Source organism: Mercenaria mercenaria, chromosome 2 (genome assembly GCF_021730395.1).
Source record: "Mercenaria mercenaria strain notata chromosome 2, MADL_Memer_1, whole genome shotgun sequence".
NCBI classification, from domain to species: domain Eukaryota; kingdom Metazoa; phylum Mollusca; class Bivalvia; order Venerida; family Veneridae; genus Mercenaria; species Mercenaria mercenaria.
Genome location: NC_069362.1, coordinates 47,596,360 through 47,613,715, shown reverse-complemented (window position 1 = coordinate 47,613,715; position 17,356 = coordinate 47,596,360). Strand labels below are relative to the sequence as shown.

The following is a 17,356-nucleotide window of genomic DNA, read 5'->3' as shown; positions in this document are numbered from 1 at the left end:
ATACGTGGCCAACAGACACGGGGGCCACGAAGTATCATTTTTAAGGAATCTTGTACGTCGAGGGCTTTTACATTTTGATTCGTTCGAAAAGAGCCCTGAACTATCCGTGTTGACAGAAGATGATTTAAAAAGAAAAAAAAACAAAGACTGACTTATAAGAGGTCAATGAAAGAAAAGTTCACGCGTCTGTGATCTGGCTACTGATTTCGATATGACACGGCATGCTACTGATTACATTACTAGCGGAACATACACCCGCCTAGGACTATTGGTACGTAAACATAATCTTTAATCTCAGAGCATGCACACAAACATATAACTTTTTCATTTCGTAAGATAAAACCGTGCGTCTGATTGTCTTATCAATTTTGATACAATCTTCAGGAAATGTAAGGGAAATAACATTAACATGTTAGTTAGCATTCTTGGAAAACATTGCGTTTAAAGCATCAAATCTAAGTATTAACAAATTATGTTACGTATATTCTATATATAGTTTAATGCTTGTATGAAATGGACTGTTAAAGTATTTATAACGTTCGATTTCTTCCTTGTGGGTTGTTGGGTAATCTTCGACGATTTCCGTACCTGTTCGGAATTGCCGTAATCGCTTACTGAGAATGCACAATCAAAAGGATATTGTGGTAGATTATCAATATGGGTGCATAACTTTATGGCCCAAAGATATTTTCATATACATGTATATGTTTTTGACATTTTGTTTCAATGCATCGAATGTTATAATAAGATATACATTTTCCTAGAGACATATCAGTAAATGAAACTCAGTTAAGATATTTAAATGTCAGCCACGCTGTTCCATTTTTATCACATTTCAGGTTTATTTCTTTCAGACATTTGTAAAAATGTGTAACATTTTGATTTGTTAGTGTAAATGCCCAACACGTAGAAAGAAACAAGATACAATATTTTACTTGAAACGACTTCCCTCAAGAAAACGTCATTCTGCAAAATGGTTCAGTAATTATTTTTATATAAAACATCAAAATGTAGTAAAACAACAAAATTCATGCATTATTACACGTTATTTTAAAACTCAGCTATTGGAATTAGACATAGAGTTACAAAGGTAGCTGTTTGCACAATATTTAGTCCATTGATACATGATTAATCATTTTTACACTGTAATTGTGTTGATTAATCGACATGAAAATTTTGACTTCTTTATCGATACAACCGGTTGATACTAGTTAAAAGTCGGGATAATTCTGACGTTAGAGAACCTGAATGTGAACATAAAATGTTTGCAGATCTTCTAACAGTTCAAATATACTGCATTCCAAATCTATCCTAGGTTCTCTAAACATTTAGATATATGTATACAAAAATACGAATGTACGTGTGCCAAGCATCTTACACGCCATTAATTTGAAATTTAACAAGCGGGACTGATATATCAAATTTTTCTTCTTGTACTTAGGATATTTGGAACAATCATCAAACGCTTTTTGGAGCTTGAAAGAAGTTTCAGTTTGTGAATATCAGATGTTTGATATCATCCAAAGTGATACGGAATATATTTTTGGATTTTTTTTCTGGTGTTCGTGCTTCAAGCTGTCTTGAAAAGAAGATAGTTTTTGTAACTAGATTGAAATGGACCGATAAATGGCTATGTAGTGTAAAAAGGTATAAAACGGAAGTTCATGTAATTGAAAGGAATAAAGTGTAACCAATAGTTAAAATGTATCTGTCTGTGGTAGAGATTGCGAACTTGGCATTGACCTTTTGTAATTATATTGAACATTAAGTTAAGCGCATACATTTACATTCATGCTTACAAGCGTAATATAAGTATACATGTACAACAAGATATTTTATCGTGAAATGTAAATGTGAAAGTTATCTGTAAACAAAACTTTGCATGTTCAGCTTTAAAATCTCTGTTAACATTGTTCACGCATTGATTTCGTCATTGAAATTCTAATTCGCATATTCAACATTTTTGTTTTAAGGAATTTTAATCTTACCGCGTGATCTTTCTGATAGAGACATTTTTAAGCCAGTTCTGACAAAGCAAGGGCTAGGAACCGCAATGTTTGTTTAATTTCTTTTATTATGTGACTTGCATCAATTGTATTTAGAATTTTAATTAATTATTGTTTCTAATCAAGAATTTTTCATTAATTTAGTGCTCATAAATAAAAGGAAGGCCAATATGTCTGCGATAAAGCATGCATTCCAGTTGAAATAATCCATTCATATCAGAAATGAATTTTGATTTACCAATAAATATCACTCAAAACCAATTAAAAATGACACTCTTTCATGTATCTACGTGCCAAGCATTACAAAATAAGGGCAAAAGAATGTTTAAACAAAATTATTGCAGATAGATACAGAAAGCAGTTATTCAATGATTTTTAGGCAGGGTATGTTTATGAAAAATGCTACAAGAATACATTAAGCAATTAGAACAAGCAAAGCAGTAACACATTGCAGTTGAATGGAACGAATTTACCTGTACTGGTAAAATAACAGCTTAAAATGTATTGACTTCTGAATTAAATGTTGCTTGCTTTGTGTCAGTGTTGTTACGTGATAATGTAAAGGTAACTCGGAAACTCTCAATGGTGCTTCCTTCATCACTTCATGCCTGTAATTCTTCAAGTTACACAAGTTAACGCATAAATCACTGAAATCTTGAGAAAAAATCAGAAAAATCTGAATTTTGCAGGTTTTACTTTACGCGCCTTTTTAAAGAAGAGGTTTTAATACAACGATAAAGTTATTCAGGTATCTGTTTTCCCATAGAGATTAAACACAGGTCTTAGACATTTTCATGCACTTCGAGATTAATAAACTTGAGATTTGTTTTATATATCCATGCAAAAGGTATTTGATCATATGCTCATATGTAATAGATTATAACCTTAGGACGGCCAGCACATATTTATGCAATCTCGCCAGGCATATGTATGTTTCTGACAACACAGAAAATGACGTCACTCGACCTTCAGCTATTTCCGGAAGTAAATAAAATGAAAGTAGAAATGCTAAACTTGAAAACGAAAGCCGCATTTTGATTCGTAGATATTCAGGGGTCACGCGCAGGGGTCACCCCGTCTAAATGTATGCGTGTGGACTTTACTACGAATTGAAATTACCTGGGCTTTAGTACAGCATGTCAGCTTTTAATCTATGAAAAAATATTTGAGCTCTGGATAAACAGAAATCCCACAGGGGTCCGTAACGGACCAAGGGTACATTGATAATTTTGGAACTTCATCAAATCGCTCAAAATGTCATTTTTGATGTTGTCTGAGAGTGTCAGTATATGCCTCAGATATAAGATATAACCGTATTTGAGAGCTGCAGACCTAGACATTTCAGAAATATTTTCAAAATAAGTTTCGTGTAATAAATGTTGTTTCTACGGAAGCGTGAAAGGGCCATCAGACGCTAATACGTTTAAGTACGTTAAGGCTGCGTAAAGGATATAAAATATTTACAGCAAAGTTTCATTTCTTTGTATCAGAGCTTAAGTTCTTTTGAAGCTATCTATTCATTGTTACTTAAGGATGACTACCCGTAATAGGCCTCAGTTTCACCAAAAGCGTACATACAACTTTTCTGCCTTCTTTGTTTAATAGGAAAATGAATCGGATCGTGTTAGAATCCTTCGTTACATCTTCTTTTATTTCACCGGATCATATCTCAAAAATATTTAAGGCAGAGCACTAAGCTTCATTGTTGTTTTTTTTTTTCACTACAATCTTCAAAAGTTTGTATCTGTCCTTATTGAATTTCTTAGGTATATAAACCATTCTAACACGATAAGATTCATTTTCCTATTAACAAAGAAGGCAGAAAACAGTGAATTATTATACAACAAATCACTGTTCTGACGTCACAATTATTACGTCATGGCGTCAAATGGCATAGCGGCGCGCTGGAAAAGAAACCGATTGAAAACGGGCAAATATTTAATGAATGTCGTCAAGGATGTAATAATAGATTATTTAAAAATCCTTGGTAGCGTGTTAGAATCGAAATAATATATCTCATTTAGTGACTTGTTCGTGAATAAATCATTGTTTGTCGTTCAGATGCGTATTATTATATCACTCGGGCTGCGCCCTCGTAATATAATTCCTTCGCATCTGAACTCCAAACAATGATTTATTCAACGACAAATCACTGGATGAGATATATTATTTCTTAAATATAGTTTTGGAACGGTCTTTAAAATCATGAAACAGATAACTAATCACAGAATTTATGACTGCGAAACGAAGGAAATAAAATGACGTAGGGTAAAATGGGGTAACTGGGACACTTAAAGAAACACTGTTGAGTAATATTTTAGAAAGACAAAATATATACTTGATTTATTGATATTTCAGTATGCGCAACCTATATAATATATGACAAATATAAACTTTTACAAATACCTGATAAGCTGTGATTAACTATAAATTAATTAAACATTGGTCAAGTGTCCCAAGTTACCCCACCCAGTTGGGGTAACTTGGGACATTTTAGTTTTATTAGAATTTATGTATATTACAGTCGCATTTATGACAAATGAAACCATTCATGTCCACAGATCAAAAACGAATTCTAAACTGAAAATAAAGCTCCATATTAATTACAATTTATGACTGTTTTGTAAAACAAGGAAAGGATGCATAAAGAAATCAATATGTCCAAGTTTTGCCTAAATTATGTCATTATTTGTTTCAATATATGCTTATTATATAAATCGTTTAAAATAGAAAAATGTTATAAGTGTAAATAACTATGTATGAATTAAACATAAACTTGACATAATCCATTATGTACTTATATATGTGATTTTTACACTTGAAACTGATCAAAATTTTAAACAGTCTTAAAACATAGATTTTATCAAATGTTAACGGGACAATTAAAATGTGTGTCTTTTTTCACAAAGAAATAAGGACATTAACTAGCTTTTTGCATACAAGAAGACTCGGGGAGGAGGGGATGAAATGTGAGGGGAATAAAGGCAGGGTTAAGGAGATCTAGACGGACACATGGGCATACGCTCTCGGAAACTATTGGCAACTGTACCTAAAATGTGTTGGCTGGCCAATATTTGGTGTTTGCTTTAGCTTGAATATTTGACACAACGTCATCTTTTAAAGGAGTAATTAACTAAAAGAACTACTATGTTGGCTTGACTGTCAGTTGGTTCCTGCGCTTCACCTAGTATAAATACTACTTATTAATACAAGATTTGCCGACAGTTTCTTTAAACATGAAAGAAATATCAGTATTAGCCTATTAGACTATCAAAAATTCTAAACTCACCAGATTGTACGCGGAATGAGTGGGAGGGGTTCACGGAACGATCTCCCTTTAAATAAACGTATGTGACTAAACAGTGACTTAGATCATGTAAACTTGGTATCGGGTAGAAAATTCAGAGTTAAGCTAATATATATTATGACCACGCCTGTGAACTAGTGGTATACTTACAAAATATCAGAGTTTCGTCATTACTAGACTTTCTTTCCTATTTTCATTTCATTTGTGGAAAAAGATTAAAAGTTGACAATTTATAGTGGTTATGTCCAGTTACGTACAACATTTTATGTACTGTCCATTGGAGCATATCCCCGTTTTCTTCCAGCATCCAGTTCGTTCAAAAATAAAATCATGGAGAACTTTGTTCTTAACGACAGTGTTCAACTTGCCCCAATACATTAAGGTAAGTGGGACACTTTTGAAAAGGAACTTTCAAAAATAAAGTATGTTGTAATTTCTCAAAAACAAATCCCATTGTATGAAATAGTAATGTGATACCTACAGTTTTGCAACTCTTCCCATAACTGAAGGTATCAACACATACTAATATAAATATTTTGGACATGCCATATTTCACAAACAAGCACCTGTTTTATAACGTCGTTGTCTGACGTCAACGCAACGGTTCATGACAGGCCACTTTATTATTCAAAATTAAAGTCAATAAAACAAAATCATTATACTTTTTTATAGAATTTTAAAAAAATAATGCCATGTCCTTGATTTGCAATGATACATAATACGCTTCAATATTTCAAACAAGTTAAATGCGATATTTTGTGTATACGAGAACCAGCTTCTTGCGTCAGAATTGACGTCACATTTATGATCAAGCCGTTACGGTACCGAAATTAAATATCTTTAAGATCTTATTGATATACCGACCACATATAAGCAAATACATCTATAAAGTTAGACGACTATTTCTACTGTGTGTTTCACTAGATAGGAACATAACGAGAATATTTTAATGCACCATCTGAAAAAATAGGCATAATTATTTACAGCGTGTAATTTTATGTTTTCTTATTTTTATTTAATTAGTAATACTCTCAACATATGTCTAAGAAAATCGATTCTTAAAATATTTTCCAATCCATCGGCAGAAAAGTTTTGTCATATTAGGCTTTAACACTGAATGTCCTTTTTCAGCATATGATCTTATTTAGGGAACGTAACCAATATTTACCCCAATTTACTGAAAAGTGTAAAGTGTCCCAGTTTCCCCATTGTCCCAGTTACCCCATTTTACCCTACCCATCAGCAATATCTGAACCAGGATTACAGCTATAGAAGAAACCACCTATACCCAAACGGTTTTACTGCACTACATTTGATAATGATTTTTCTTTTCTGTATGGTCCAAAATCTCAAAATTTACTTACTACGTACACCGGGATTTTACTTCTGTCAGTCTTTACTTTTAAACTTTTCCATGTATATTTCGCGGTATGTAAAAATCTTCACAAATAGTACTAGAATAGCTTAACCTACTAAAACATCACGTACGATCTAAACATATAAAGTAAACAATTTGTAATTTAATGCCACCCAAACCCGGATACGGATATCAAATACTTCATAACCAATCTTGCTTCACCTTCACTTACTGTTGTTCTTATGTCGGTCTTGGGTGAAATTAAATGATCAGTATGTTTTAAAACCTGTGAAATAAGGCTTAGCAAAATGTCTGTTTTTCAGGGAACATGTTGACTTGTTAGTGCTATGTAAATTTCATAGAGCTTTTGGAGTGATAAATATTTGAATAATCGTATGTGCAAATCAAATAAAAATAGTTCCAAACCGTGAATGCAATTATTTAATATACAATTGTTAAGCAGTTATAGGCAGATAACAAGTTGAACAGACAGAGGTATCTTCCTTTACCGTTTACGTTATAATTACCTCCGTAGCTTGTATCAGATTCTGGTGTCCGTTATACCTTGGAGCACCAGGCGTCTTCGCTAATCATTAAGGTTAAAATCATATATAAATAGCGTCATGTTGACGCGTCCTAGAACCCAATAAAATTTCAACCACGTTTTGAAAATAGCGAAGCGAGGTTTAATAGTTGTTTCATTTATTGAATTAAGATTTGATTCCACGCCTGTTTGACTTTAAGTACTTTATCTAGACCTTCGGCATTGAAATTCTACATTTAGAACTTACATGATTTCGAGACGAGATTTTGAATGCAAGATTGCGAGTTCAAAAAGAAGTTTATGAAACACCGACTTTTAGAAGTCTGAAATGTATATTGTAATATCATTTGTGCTTACTATTTGTATGCTGTCAAGTTGCGAATTTTGTGGGTTTTTTTTCAAAATTTGTTAGACTGCAAGATTGTTCAGATTGTCTTATATGGATATAATTTATATATGATAAAAGCCGTTGTGACCAATATTATACAACCAACATATAAGATCATTTAAAATAATGGACAGAAATTCCATCCTATTCTTGTTAGCTGCAAATGTTCTAATTTTATTTCCAACAAAAGACATATGACCGCAGATTTAGGTTTTCTCCAAAACAACACATTACATCTGACTCATTTCTATATCTATACGCACCCTTATAACTATAAGACAGCATCAGAATACTTTGCCTTCTTCAAATATTTCTATTATCCTTAAAATAATGGAAGAACCCCACTTTAAATGGTGTATAATAATGAGCCGTGCCATGAGAAAACCAGCATAGTGAGTTTGCGACCAGCATGGATCCAGACCAGCCTGCGCATCCGCGCAGTCTGGTCAGGCTCCATGTTGTTCGCTTTTAAAGCCTATTGGAATTGGAGAAACTGTTAGCGAACAGCATGGATCCTGACCAGACTGCGCGGATGCGCAGGCTGGTCTGGATCCATGCTGGTCGCACACCCACTATGTTGGTTTTCCCATGGCACGGCTCATATGTATTTTTAAAACAAAGAAACCTCTTGAGATGAAAGCATTGTTTTTTTCGTTGTAATTACCACCAAGGTTATTAAACAACACATTCAAGCATTTAAAGAGAAAGTTGTTACATTTAAATGAATTGCTTTTCTTGCAAAATCATTTTAAATCAATTTAAGATTGTTTAGTGATAGGAATATTACGAACTCTTAAAGCACATAGGGCTTGTCTCTTATTGAGAAAACAATTTAACACATGTTGGCGCTCATTCCATTTCTCTTACGATTTAACTGTTCTAGTTTGAGACCAAATGTGATTGATTCAGTGGAACTCTTGTCTTCGAAATGATTATTAATTTGAACACTTAAGACCTGGTAATTTGAAAGCAAACATATATTAAATTGATGAAAACGTGTCTTGCCAAGAAGCTGATTTGTGTTCCTGAAGAAAGACACCCTCCTATCTACTAAACCAGAAAATCAACATTTAAAACCAAGAATTCGAATGGACATAAATGTGTTGGTAGCAAAAGTATTCTGATGAAATGTTGCTAAATCTGACTATAGAACACTCATGCCAAGCTTCATTGCAATGTGTGTCAGTTCAACAAGGACAGAAAAAATGCCTAAAACCTATTTAAAGTATGCAGTACGGACTTTGGCGTAGCGATCCCAAACCTCCGCTAATCCAGTTAAAATTACTAGACAGTAGTCTGTCTATGGAATGTCCCTCGCAGTTTCTTAAAATCTAGACTTTAGGTGCATTTAATCTGTACTTATCTATTACTCAATATGTAAGACGGAGTTTTCCTCTGTTACCTTTACTTTAAAAATACAGGTACAGTTAATAAGCTATCAAGGAAAAAAAACGCCAGCCCTTTTCTATCCTGGTCTTGGAAACCTTAAAATTTTGAAACAAGAAAACGTTTTATCATTACAAAATGGGCTTATAAAAGATCATCGACAGACAAGTTCACGTGTTTGTGATCTGGGCTACTGATTCCGATACGACACGGCAGGGTGTTGATTACTTTTCAAGTGGAACCTACACCCGCCAAGGATTGTTATCTTAATCTTTCTTCTCAGGGCATGTGAAACACTGCATTTCATAAGAGATAAACGTACATCAGAAAGTTTTATCAGTGTCGGTTTAATATGTAACGCAACTAAAATGGCATGTTAGTATAACATACTTTAAAAAAATCAAGCTAAAAATGTTCGTTAGAAGAGGAAAGATGAACTTCATTCAAAAGATATTTTCTTGCACAAAGCAAATTAATACCTTCGATAACTTCTTTTGGTACGATGCTTATTACATTGTTTTGTTATGTCGCGAAGAAATCTTATGCCCGAATATCATTCTTTAAAAGAGGAAGAATTAACGTTGACGAATTCTGATTTAAGGAAGCCACCAGAAAGCTATACACGTATTAATTACATTTTTACCTCTTTTGAAAGGACTAGTCATTTTGACTTATGAGACATCTTTGCCTACATAATTTTTTGACATACTCGTTGTTCTTATCTCAATGTCAAGTTATTAAAATCATACAGTCAGGATTATTAGAGAGATCGCTAGTATCGCGTCTTTTATAAAATAAACAAACTGAAAGAGTAAGTCTAACGTTAGCTGCTTGAACTAAATGAACGCATAAGGGATACGTCTAATTTTGGCTGGTCACAAGAACGGGCATCATTGACTTGTACGAGCGTCGTACGGATTGTTTGAACTCGTAGAGGACTCGGGAACTCGCAAGAGCCCCGTCCGAGAACCGCACGGGCCCCGGAAGAGCTACGATGTCCGTGCGGATTTGGAAAACAACGAGGCTTGCCTATGCTCGCACGACTGTCGGTCAATGCATTATGTCCATACTATATTAAGACACACACCGTGTGGAGAACGTGCGATGTTCGCACGGGGCTCGCAAGGTGTTACGATCGCCATACGGGCTCCGTACGACTTCCTTGGTGATTCAAGGTGGTATAAAAACAGGAATATATTTTTTTAAGTTCCACCAAGTATAGTCGAGGCGTGGTACAGTTTGGAGACACATCGTCTCAGACTGATGCACTTACGGCTCGCCAACGAGCGTCGTACGAGGTACGGCCGGTCTCGTTGCGAGCTTTGTATGACTTGTCTGGCAGGTTCGTACGGATATCCTATAATTGAAAATGAAAATTTTTCAGGCTCCTTGCGAGCTCCGCACGACTTGTCTGCGATCTCTGTATAGATATCCTACGATTGCATCCGGGACCCGTAGGTACTGTGACCAGACGCTACGATTGTACAGAGACCGTAAGGATTCGAAAATTGGTGGACTTGTACGACTTTTTAAAACCGTACGGACATCGTACGCATTTGTGACCGAGGCATAAAATCGATAATTAAGCTATATTACTACTGATTAATCAACCTGGAAATATTAAATACTTCCTAGCAATTACCGACTGTTGCTAGTTAGTAAAACGGGATGGTATCAGAAGGTGATAATATTTTTGGAGTGTGAATCTCCTAAGAGTTCAAATATACTGTATTCCAAAACTATCCACGGTTCTCTAAACGTTTAAGTATGTGTATACAAAATACGAATGTAAGTTTGCCAAGCACCTTTCACGTCATTGATTTGAAGCTTAACAAGTGGTAGAGATATATGTAATGTTCATCTTGTAATTAGGAATTTTGGAACAAACATCTGATGGAAAAAGTTTTAGTTTGTGCATATCAGATTTAATATGATTCTGTGTGATAAGAATTTTTTACTGGAACACTTTTTGCGAGCAAAGTGATACAAGCTGTCTTGAAACTAGATTAAAGTGAGCTAGATGAAAAGTAGTACATATGTTTCCGGTAAAAATAGATATTTAGTGATAAAAATGTTCAGTGAAATGAATAAAGGAATAAAACATCTATTGACTATCTATATGTGACAGAAGTGAAGACGTACTTATTTAACTTTGATTTGATTTATTAAGATTTAGCTTTGATGTGATCTATTAACTCTGTCACACCCCTTCGACGAAGACGGTATTTACTGGTTTGCTCAGTGTGGAGTTAATAGATTAAATCGTCCATAGAGCGCCAGAAGGGGCTATCAACATATATACAAAGAATGCAGATGGCCCCTTCGGGCGCTCAACGGACGAAATTAGGACAACTCGTGAAACATATTTATTATAATTTATTATTATTAAGTGGTTCGTTCGACAAGCTATGTCTGTAATCCCACACTATCCATTTTGACACGTCCATTCATAAATCACATCCTGATATGTTGGGAATCATGAATTTTATATACGTTGCACTATATAATGTATATATTTACCTTCGAATGTTTAAATAAGTTTGTAGTACATTCCAAAGCATACCAGCGAAGACAATGATATACAGAAGTACCGTTTTTACTAGAAATCTAGCATTTATTCACGTTAAATGTCGTAGAAATTAAACACAGGTCTTAAATATTTTCATGTAGTTCTGGATTCGAGGCTATCAAACTTGAGCTTTGTTTATTTAATCGATTTTTTATTGAATATAAATCTTTATATCATGCACATCTAAAATGTGTGGCCAACTCTATTTTTACATTTTGATATTGTATTTTAAATGCGGAGTGTTACATATTCATATTCCTGCCAAGAATCTGCTACTCTCTTACGTCTGTGATTTCAACAATTCGCAGTCTGAGATATTGAGAAAAAATAGCGAATCAGATTATTTAGGTTCTGTGTACGTGACATTGTATGTACCAATTTTCTTTTTAATGTTCAATTAGTATTAATTTTATTGAAGACAATAATATTGAGACGTAGCAATTTTACTTGAAATTGATGGTTCAGTTTTATGAGCTTTGCAATCTATTTTGCCAGTCGTGTTTTGAGCTTATTATAATGTTATTTAATATAATATATGTGCATATTTAAATTGTTACTCCATGTATGAGGCGTCCGCTTTAGCATGAACTAAAGATTTCTGAGGGTATATGCACAGCTGATATGGCTTATCATAAACCTTAATAGCGTAATCGATGTTGTTCGTAGACTGTCAATTAATTCAATTTTCTGCTGATGCCAATTACAGCTTCTTCCACCTAAATGATAGGTACCCTTGCCATTATCTGATAATATCTAATGAGAGATACAGTATCTATTTATCACAGGTGATAACTATTTGGGGAAATATAGCGTAGACTTACAGACCAGACGTAAATATATTTGGAATAGTATGACCGGTGTCACCATGGAAATTAATATTCCGTGGTAATTAAAATACGTTAGGTTAAAAATATCGGGTAATATGCATGTTACGACGTAAAATTGTTTCTTTATAAACTGACTTAAGGATTCCTTTAAACGTTCACGAGTTTGCTAATCAAACACATCATTGTGTAAAACTTTTCTGGATGAATTAGCGTTAACTATGATTATAAAATATGATAATGTCAATTACTCTCATAAAAACTGGAAGGGAGTAAACTTTAATCTATCGCCTTGAGTTTGGTTTTCTTGAGATAAGTTTTGTAGTAGATTCCGATGCATGCACACTCGTTATTCAATTTTATTACTCGTGCCACTTCCAAGAATATGCTTGCATTTAAAATAGTATGCACCAGCTAAAATATCGCAGGCAAGATAACGGATGTGTCTTAACCTACTTGAAATAGATACATCTTTCTTTATTTCTCCTCAGCGGAAATTATTAATATATCGTGGACATATCAAGTGAATCGCATACTTTAAAAATGTGTATGTAGTGTGCAAATAGATGACTATGCACGTTTTTGTTTATGAAAGAAAACGGCTGTTGAAAATTTTGAAATGCGCTTCTGTAAGATTTTTAAATCTTAAAATTTTTTCAAAGATATATATATTCATGGTGGTGTTGAATCAGTGCATAAGTACAATGTGGATGTAATGATGAAATCTTGTACCTTTATAACGATAAAATAGCTTCGTAAATTAAAAATGATTTAAACATAACTATCATGAGAAGCAAAAACACCAATCTGTGGATAAGTTAGATATTTAAATTTTAACCACATTCTAAGTTATATTCAAAGGGAATACCGGTATGATATTAAAACAAGCAGTTCTGTGTCAATGAGCAACTGGAAAATCTAGAAGTAATAGAAGTGGAATAATAATTATTCGTTACTAAATGCATATCTCTGTTGAAAACATAATGGCAACATTAAGGGATCTTCAATTTGCATTAAGAAGGAAAATAGAGGAGGTTAGACAAAGGGATGAGCTAATAGACGAACTAGAGAAAGAATTAGACGAAAAGGATGAACTTATTCAATCATTACGTAATGAACTGGAAAAATACAAATCAGCTGTGAAAGTTTCAATAAACGCTGCTGTTCAGTCTAGGTTCAATGAAAGACAGAAACGTCAAGCTATCTCAGCCGAATCATGTAAAGCAAGAGTACATGATTATCACAAATTGAAACGGCATAAAAAGCCGCCACGGTAAGTACGTTTGTTTCTATAAAGGCAAACCACAATTATTCCTGTAATTGATGTTTTAGAAACGTTGTTACTTCATGTGTAAAGCACATTCAGGTTGAATTATTTGTTCCAGTGTTGAAGGTCATTGTCCTTCTTTTTAACTTTGTGCTGTAAATCTTCTTATTTTGTGAATTATTTATACAGAATACTCATGTGAGGCAGCGAGCAAGCTGGCTCATGGATGGTCGGTGGTTCTACCAAGGTGTACGCACGCATTGAAATTATGCACGGGGTGGGGGTGGGGGACCTGTGATCTTCTTCCACTGTCAAAGCTGAAAAGTCTCCATATGACCATAGTTATGTCGGTGCGATGTTAAACACAACAAAAACAAAAACAATCAAATATACTAAAGTTTGAAAGAATATTGTACATAATATAAACAACCTTTGGACTAAATGCATAATGCTACATACACTACTGCAGTATGATTGTACATAGTAAGCATCAAGATTTGTTTCCATGTAAATGTCAGTGTCTATTTGTAACTGTAACAGCAAAGTAGGCACTACTCTATCTCAACATATCCTCAAAATGATGTTTATACCATCATGAAACATTGTGTCCCGGGACCCCTCATGGAGCAAATTTGTAGAAGAGAGAAATTTTAAAACTTCTGTACTGATAAACGAGCTCCGTAAAATGCATGCAGCAAAGTATTTATAAATAATTAAATTTCCTAACGTATCTGAATACTGTTTTTTTTTTAGAAATTCTAAGCTCTCAGTACTGGTTCTCTTTATCCATATAGCCTGGAACGTCGTCGGTAATATTGCTTTGCCCATGCAGGACTGTCCAATATAAATGAACTCAACTCCTTGGTAATTAGCGTTAATAAGAGTTAGTTGGCGTTAAATGATGCAATAAGGAATAGAAAATAATATTAGATTTGCCACGCTAAAATGAACGGCTTTCCAATTTGGGAAATGCAGACCGTCACACATTCGATTATCCGAGAATGAAAATATTCTTTATCTCGATATGTAACAATTTCTACAAGTTGAAAGATATTTTCAAAGAAGACGGTAATACAGCAGTAAAATGCATTATCTCTTTAAATTGTTGAAATCAGAATGTATTGAAAAAATATCCTAGACATACAAGTTATAAACTTTCATATATTGTACAGGTGATGAGTTTCGCAGCATATTTAGGGCATTCTGAAAAATAATTATGTCTTAGATCTAGTACATAGTAACAATCAAGTTTATCCCAACTTGTGAATAAATATGAAATGTTTGTGCAATTGGTTAAATATATTGCAGGCGTCTTTGCAACCAATAATGAATTCAAACTTTTAAATTTAGATTTAACGTATCATAGTCCAAGCTGTTATATATTTGAGATTTTGTGCGAGACACAGAGATGCATACGAGCTCGTCTGAGAATGTCCCAATTTGCCGTTTTCCCCTAACCCCAATCTATCTCATTTGAGCCGCACCATGAGAAAACCAGCATACTGCATTTGCGACCAGCATGGCTCCAGACCAGCCTGCGCATCCGCGCAGTCTGGTTAGCATCCATGCTGGTCGCTTTCATAGCCTATTGCAAACCGAGAAACCAGTATGTTGGTTTTCTCATGGCGTGGCTCATTTCTGTTTTGCAAGTCCTCAGTTTGACCTCTGAATTTAGGTCGAAGGCATCGGTGTATTCGGTTTGGTACTCGTTTGTAAGCGAAACGTCATTAGTTGCCTATATATTCACCACTCCGTCTGATGATATTATGATGACCGCAGATGTTTTGTTTGCCTCGAATACAGCTCATCGATAGCGCTGACATGATAATGGTCAGTCATATATATACAGTATGTAATAATTGTATCTAATTATATATAATATATATGAGGGCCATTCGCAGCCATTCTTCTAGTCGCTGATAAATAGATTAGACAAAGAACTGCCATCTCGTAAGAAATCCATTTTGACGTAAATGTGTTACCTGAAGAATAGCAGTAAAACATGATATGAGCCGCGACATGAGAAAACCAACATAGTGCGTTTGCGACCAGCATGGATCCAGACCAGCCTGCGCATTCGCGCAGTCTGATCAGGATCCATGCTGTTCGCTATCAGTTTTTCTAATTGCAATAGGCTTTGAAAGCGAACAGCATGGATCCTGACCAGACTGCGCGGATGCGCAGGCTGGTCTGGCTCCATGATGGTCGCAAACGCACTATGTTGGTTTTCTCATGGCGTGGCTCATGTCATTCTAAAACACATAATATATTGTTAGAAAAGAAACATCATTAAGTGTCTTTTTTGCAAGACAAAATCTGCATTCTCGCACTGTGTAGTATGACTCGAAATATAAAAGAATGCGAGAATTAAAAAATATTGTAATACTCTTGAATACCAAACATTATGTAATGCCTTTATTTCACTTCAGTGACGTCATACATTTGATAAAACAAATAAATACATAAATACATCCATATAAAATTAAAGTCGCAGTCAAGAACTTTTGCTTTGATTTTAGACTTATTTAAGTTTAAACTGAACGTGTATTTATCTTTACAAACTTGTTTCTATTCCACTTCTAACGCAGAATCTTTCTTCAGTGAGTATTATATAACATGCTAAACTTTCTCTTTCAGGACTAGTATTTTCTTCTTGCTTAATTACAGAAGTGTTGACTGATTTTTGTTAGAACTTCGTTCAAAAGCCGTCAACGAAATGGCTTTATTTCAGAGTTGTTAAACAACGGCTTACTTTAAGTTTCCGAATGTTTGATAAGATTTATAACAAAAGCTGAAATATAGCTATGACTTCCTCAATTTATTCCGAATTTGCTTATTTCTTTCAACATTGCATACACTGATACCTTGTTGTTTTTTTTTTGTTGCTTTTCCTGATTTGTTTGTCCGTCAGGGAGCTAAGAAGAACACTTTAACAAAACACATTGAGACGTTTAACAACTTTATCTTTCATTCCCTTTTTTTCCAGTGGTTAAACCGTAGAAATTCAGTGTTGCTAAGAAAACCTAAAAGCTTCTTTCAACATTCAATGTCTGTAATTCCTCAAGTACGAGTTTTCGACACGTCCATTCATAAATCACACAAGCTTCTACATTCCACAGCATGGAATCTTAAAAAAAAGTAATCTGAATTTTCAGATATCAATACACGTACTGATACTACATTTATCCGATTATACTTGTGAATGTTGCTTCTTAGGACGAATATTACACCGGTTGAAGGGGCTCGAGGGTAACTGTTCAGCGGGAACGAGACTTTGTCGCGTTACCTCAAACAAGGTACCTAAGAGCTAGGTATAATTTTTTTTCTCTTTTTTTTTGTTTTGTCTTTATTTTTGTATAGTAAAATCGGGTAAATACCTGGGTAGTTCCTGTGTGTTCCTAGTGGCATATTTCTCTATTCATAAAACGTTCTTTTCCGAAAACTACATAACGTTACGCTGCAGATGATAAAACAGAACCGGAACGAAGATGTTCATTGCCTTTGAAACGGCATGACGTCTTTACGGGCGTGCTTGCCGCGCTTTGTTTAAATACTGGACAGTAAGAAATAGTACTGTAAAGAAAGTCATTCGTTTGCTTTTAATTCAACTATTTTTTGTTGACAATTACATCTAAGAAAAGAATTCCATCACTGATTGAGGAGCAAAACCTCGTTACGCAGTTATTTTCTAGCTGGATTCTCCTATCT

The 17,356-nt window shown here is 34.4% G+C and overlaps 1 protein-coding gene across 5 annotated transcripts in view; it reads left to right on the top strand.

Annotated features, from left to right (window-relative positions):
- Positions 1 to 17,356, top strand: part of LOC123563923 (cGMP-dependent protein kinase 1-like) — a 179,061-nt gene that overhangs the window by 98,381 nt on the left and 63,324 nt on the right. The window contains exon 1 of one of the 5 annotated variants that reach the window (XM_045357089.2): positions 12,644 to 13,654. The exons of the other annotated variants lie outside the window; for them this stretch is intronic. Within the exon in view, the coding sequence (XP_045213024.1) occupies positions 13,341 to 13,654 (314 nt within the window). The 5' untranslated portion in view covers positions 12,644 to 13,340. Of the gene's footprint in view, positions 1 to 12,643; positions 13,655 to 17,356 lie in introns of those variants that run through there. 5 annotated transcript variants of the gene reach the window in all.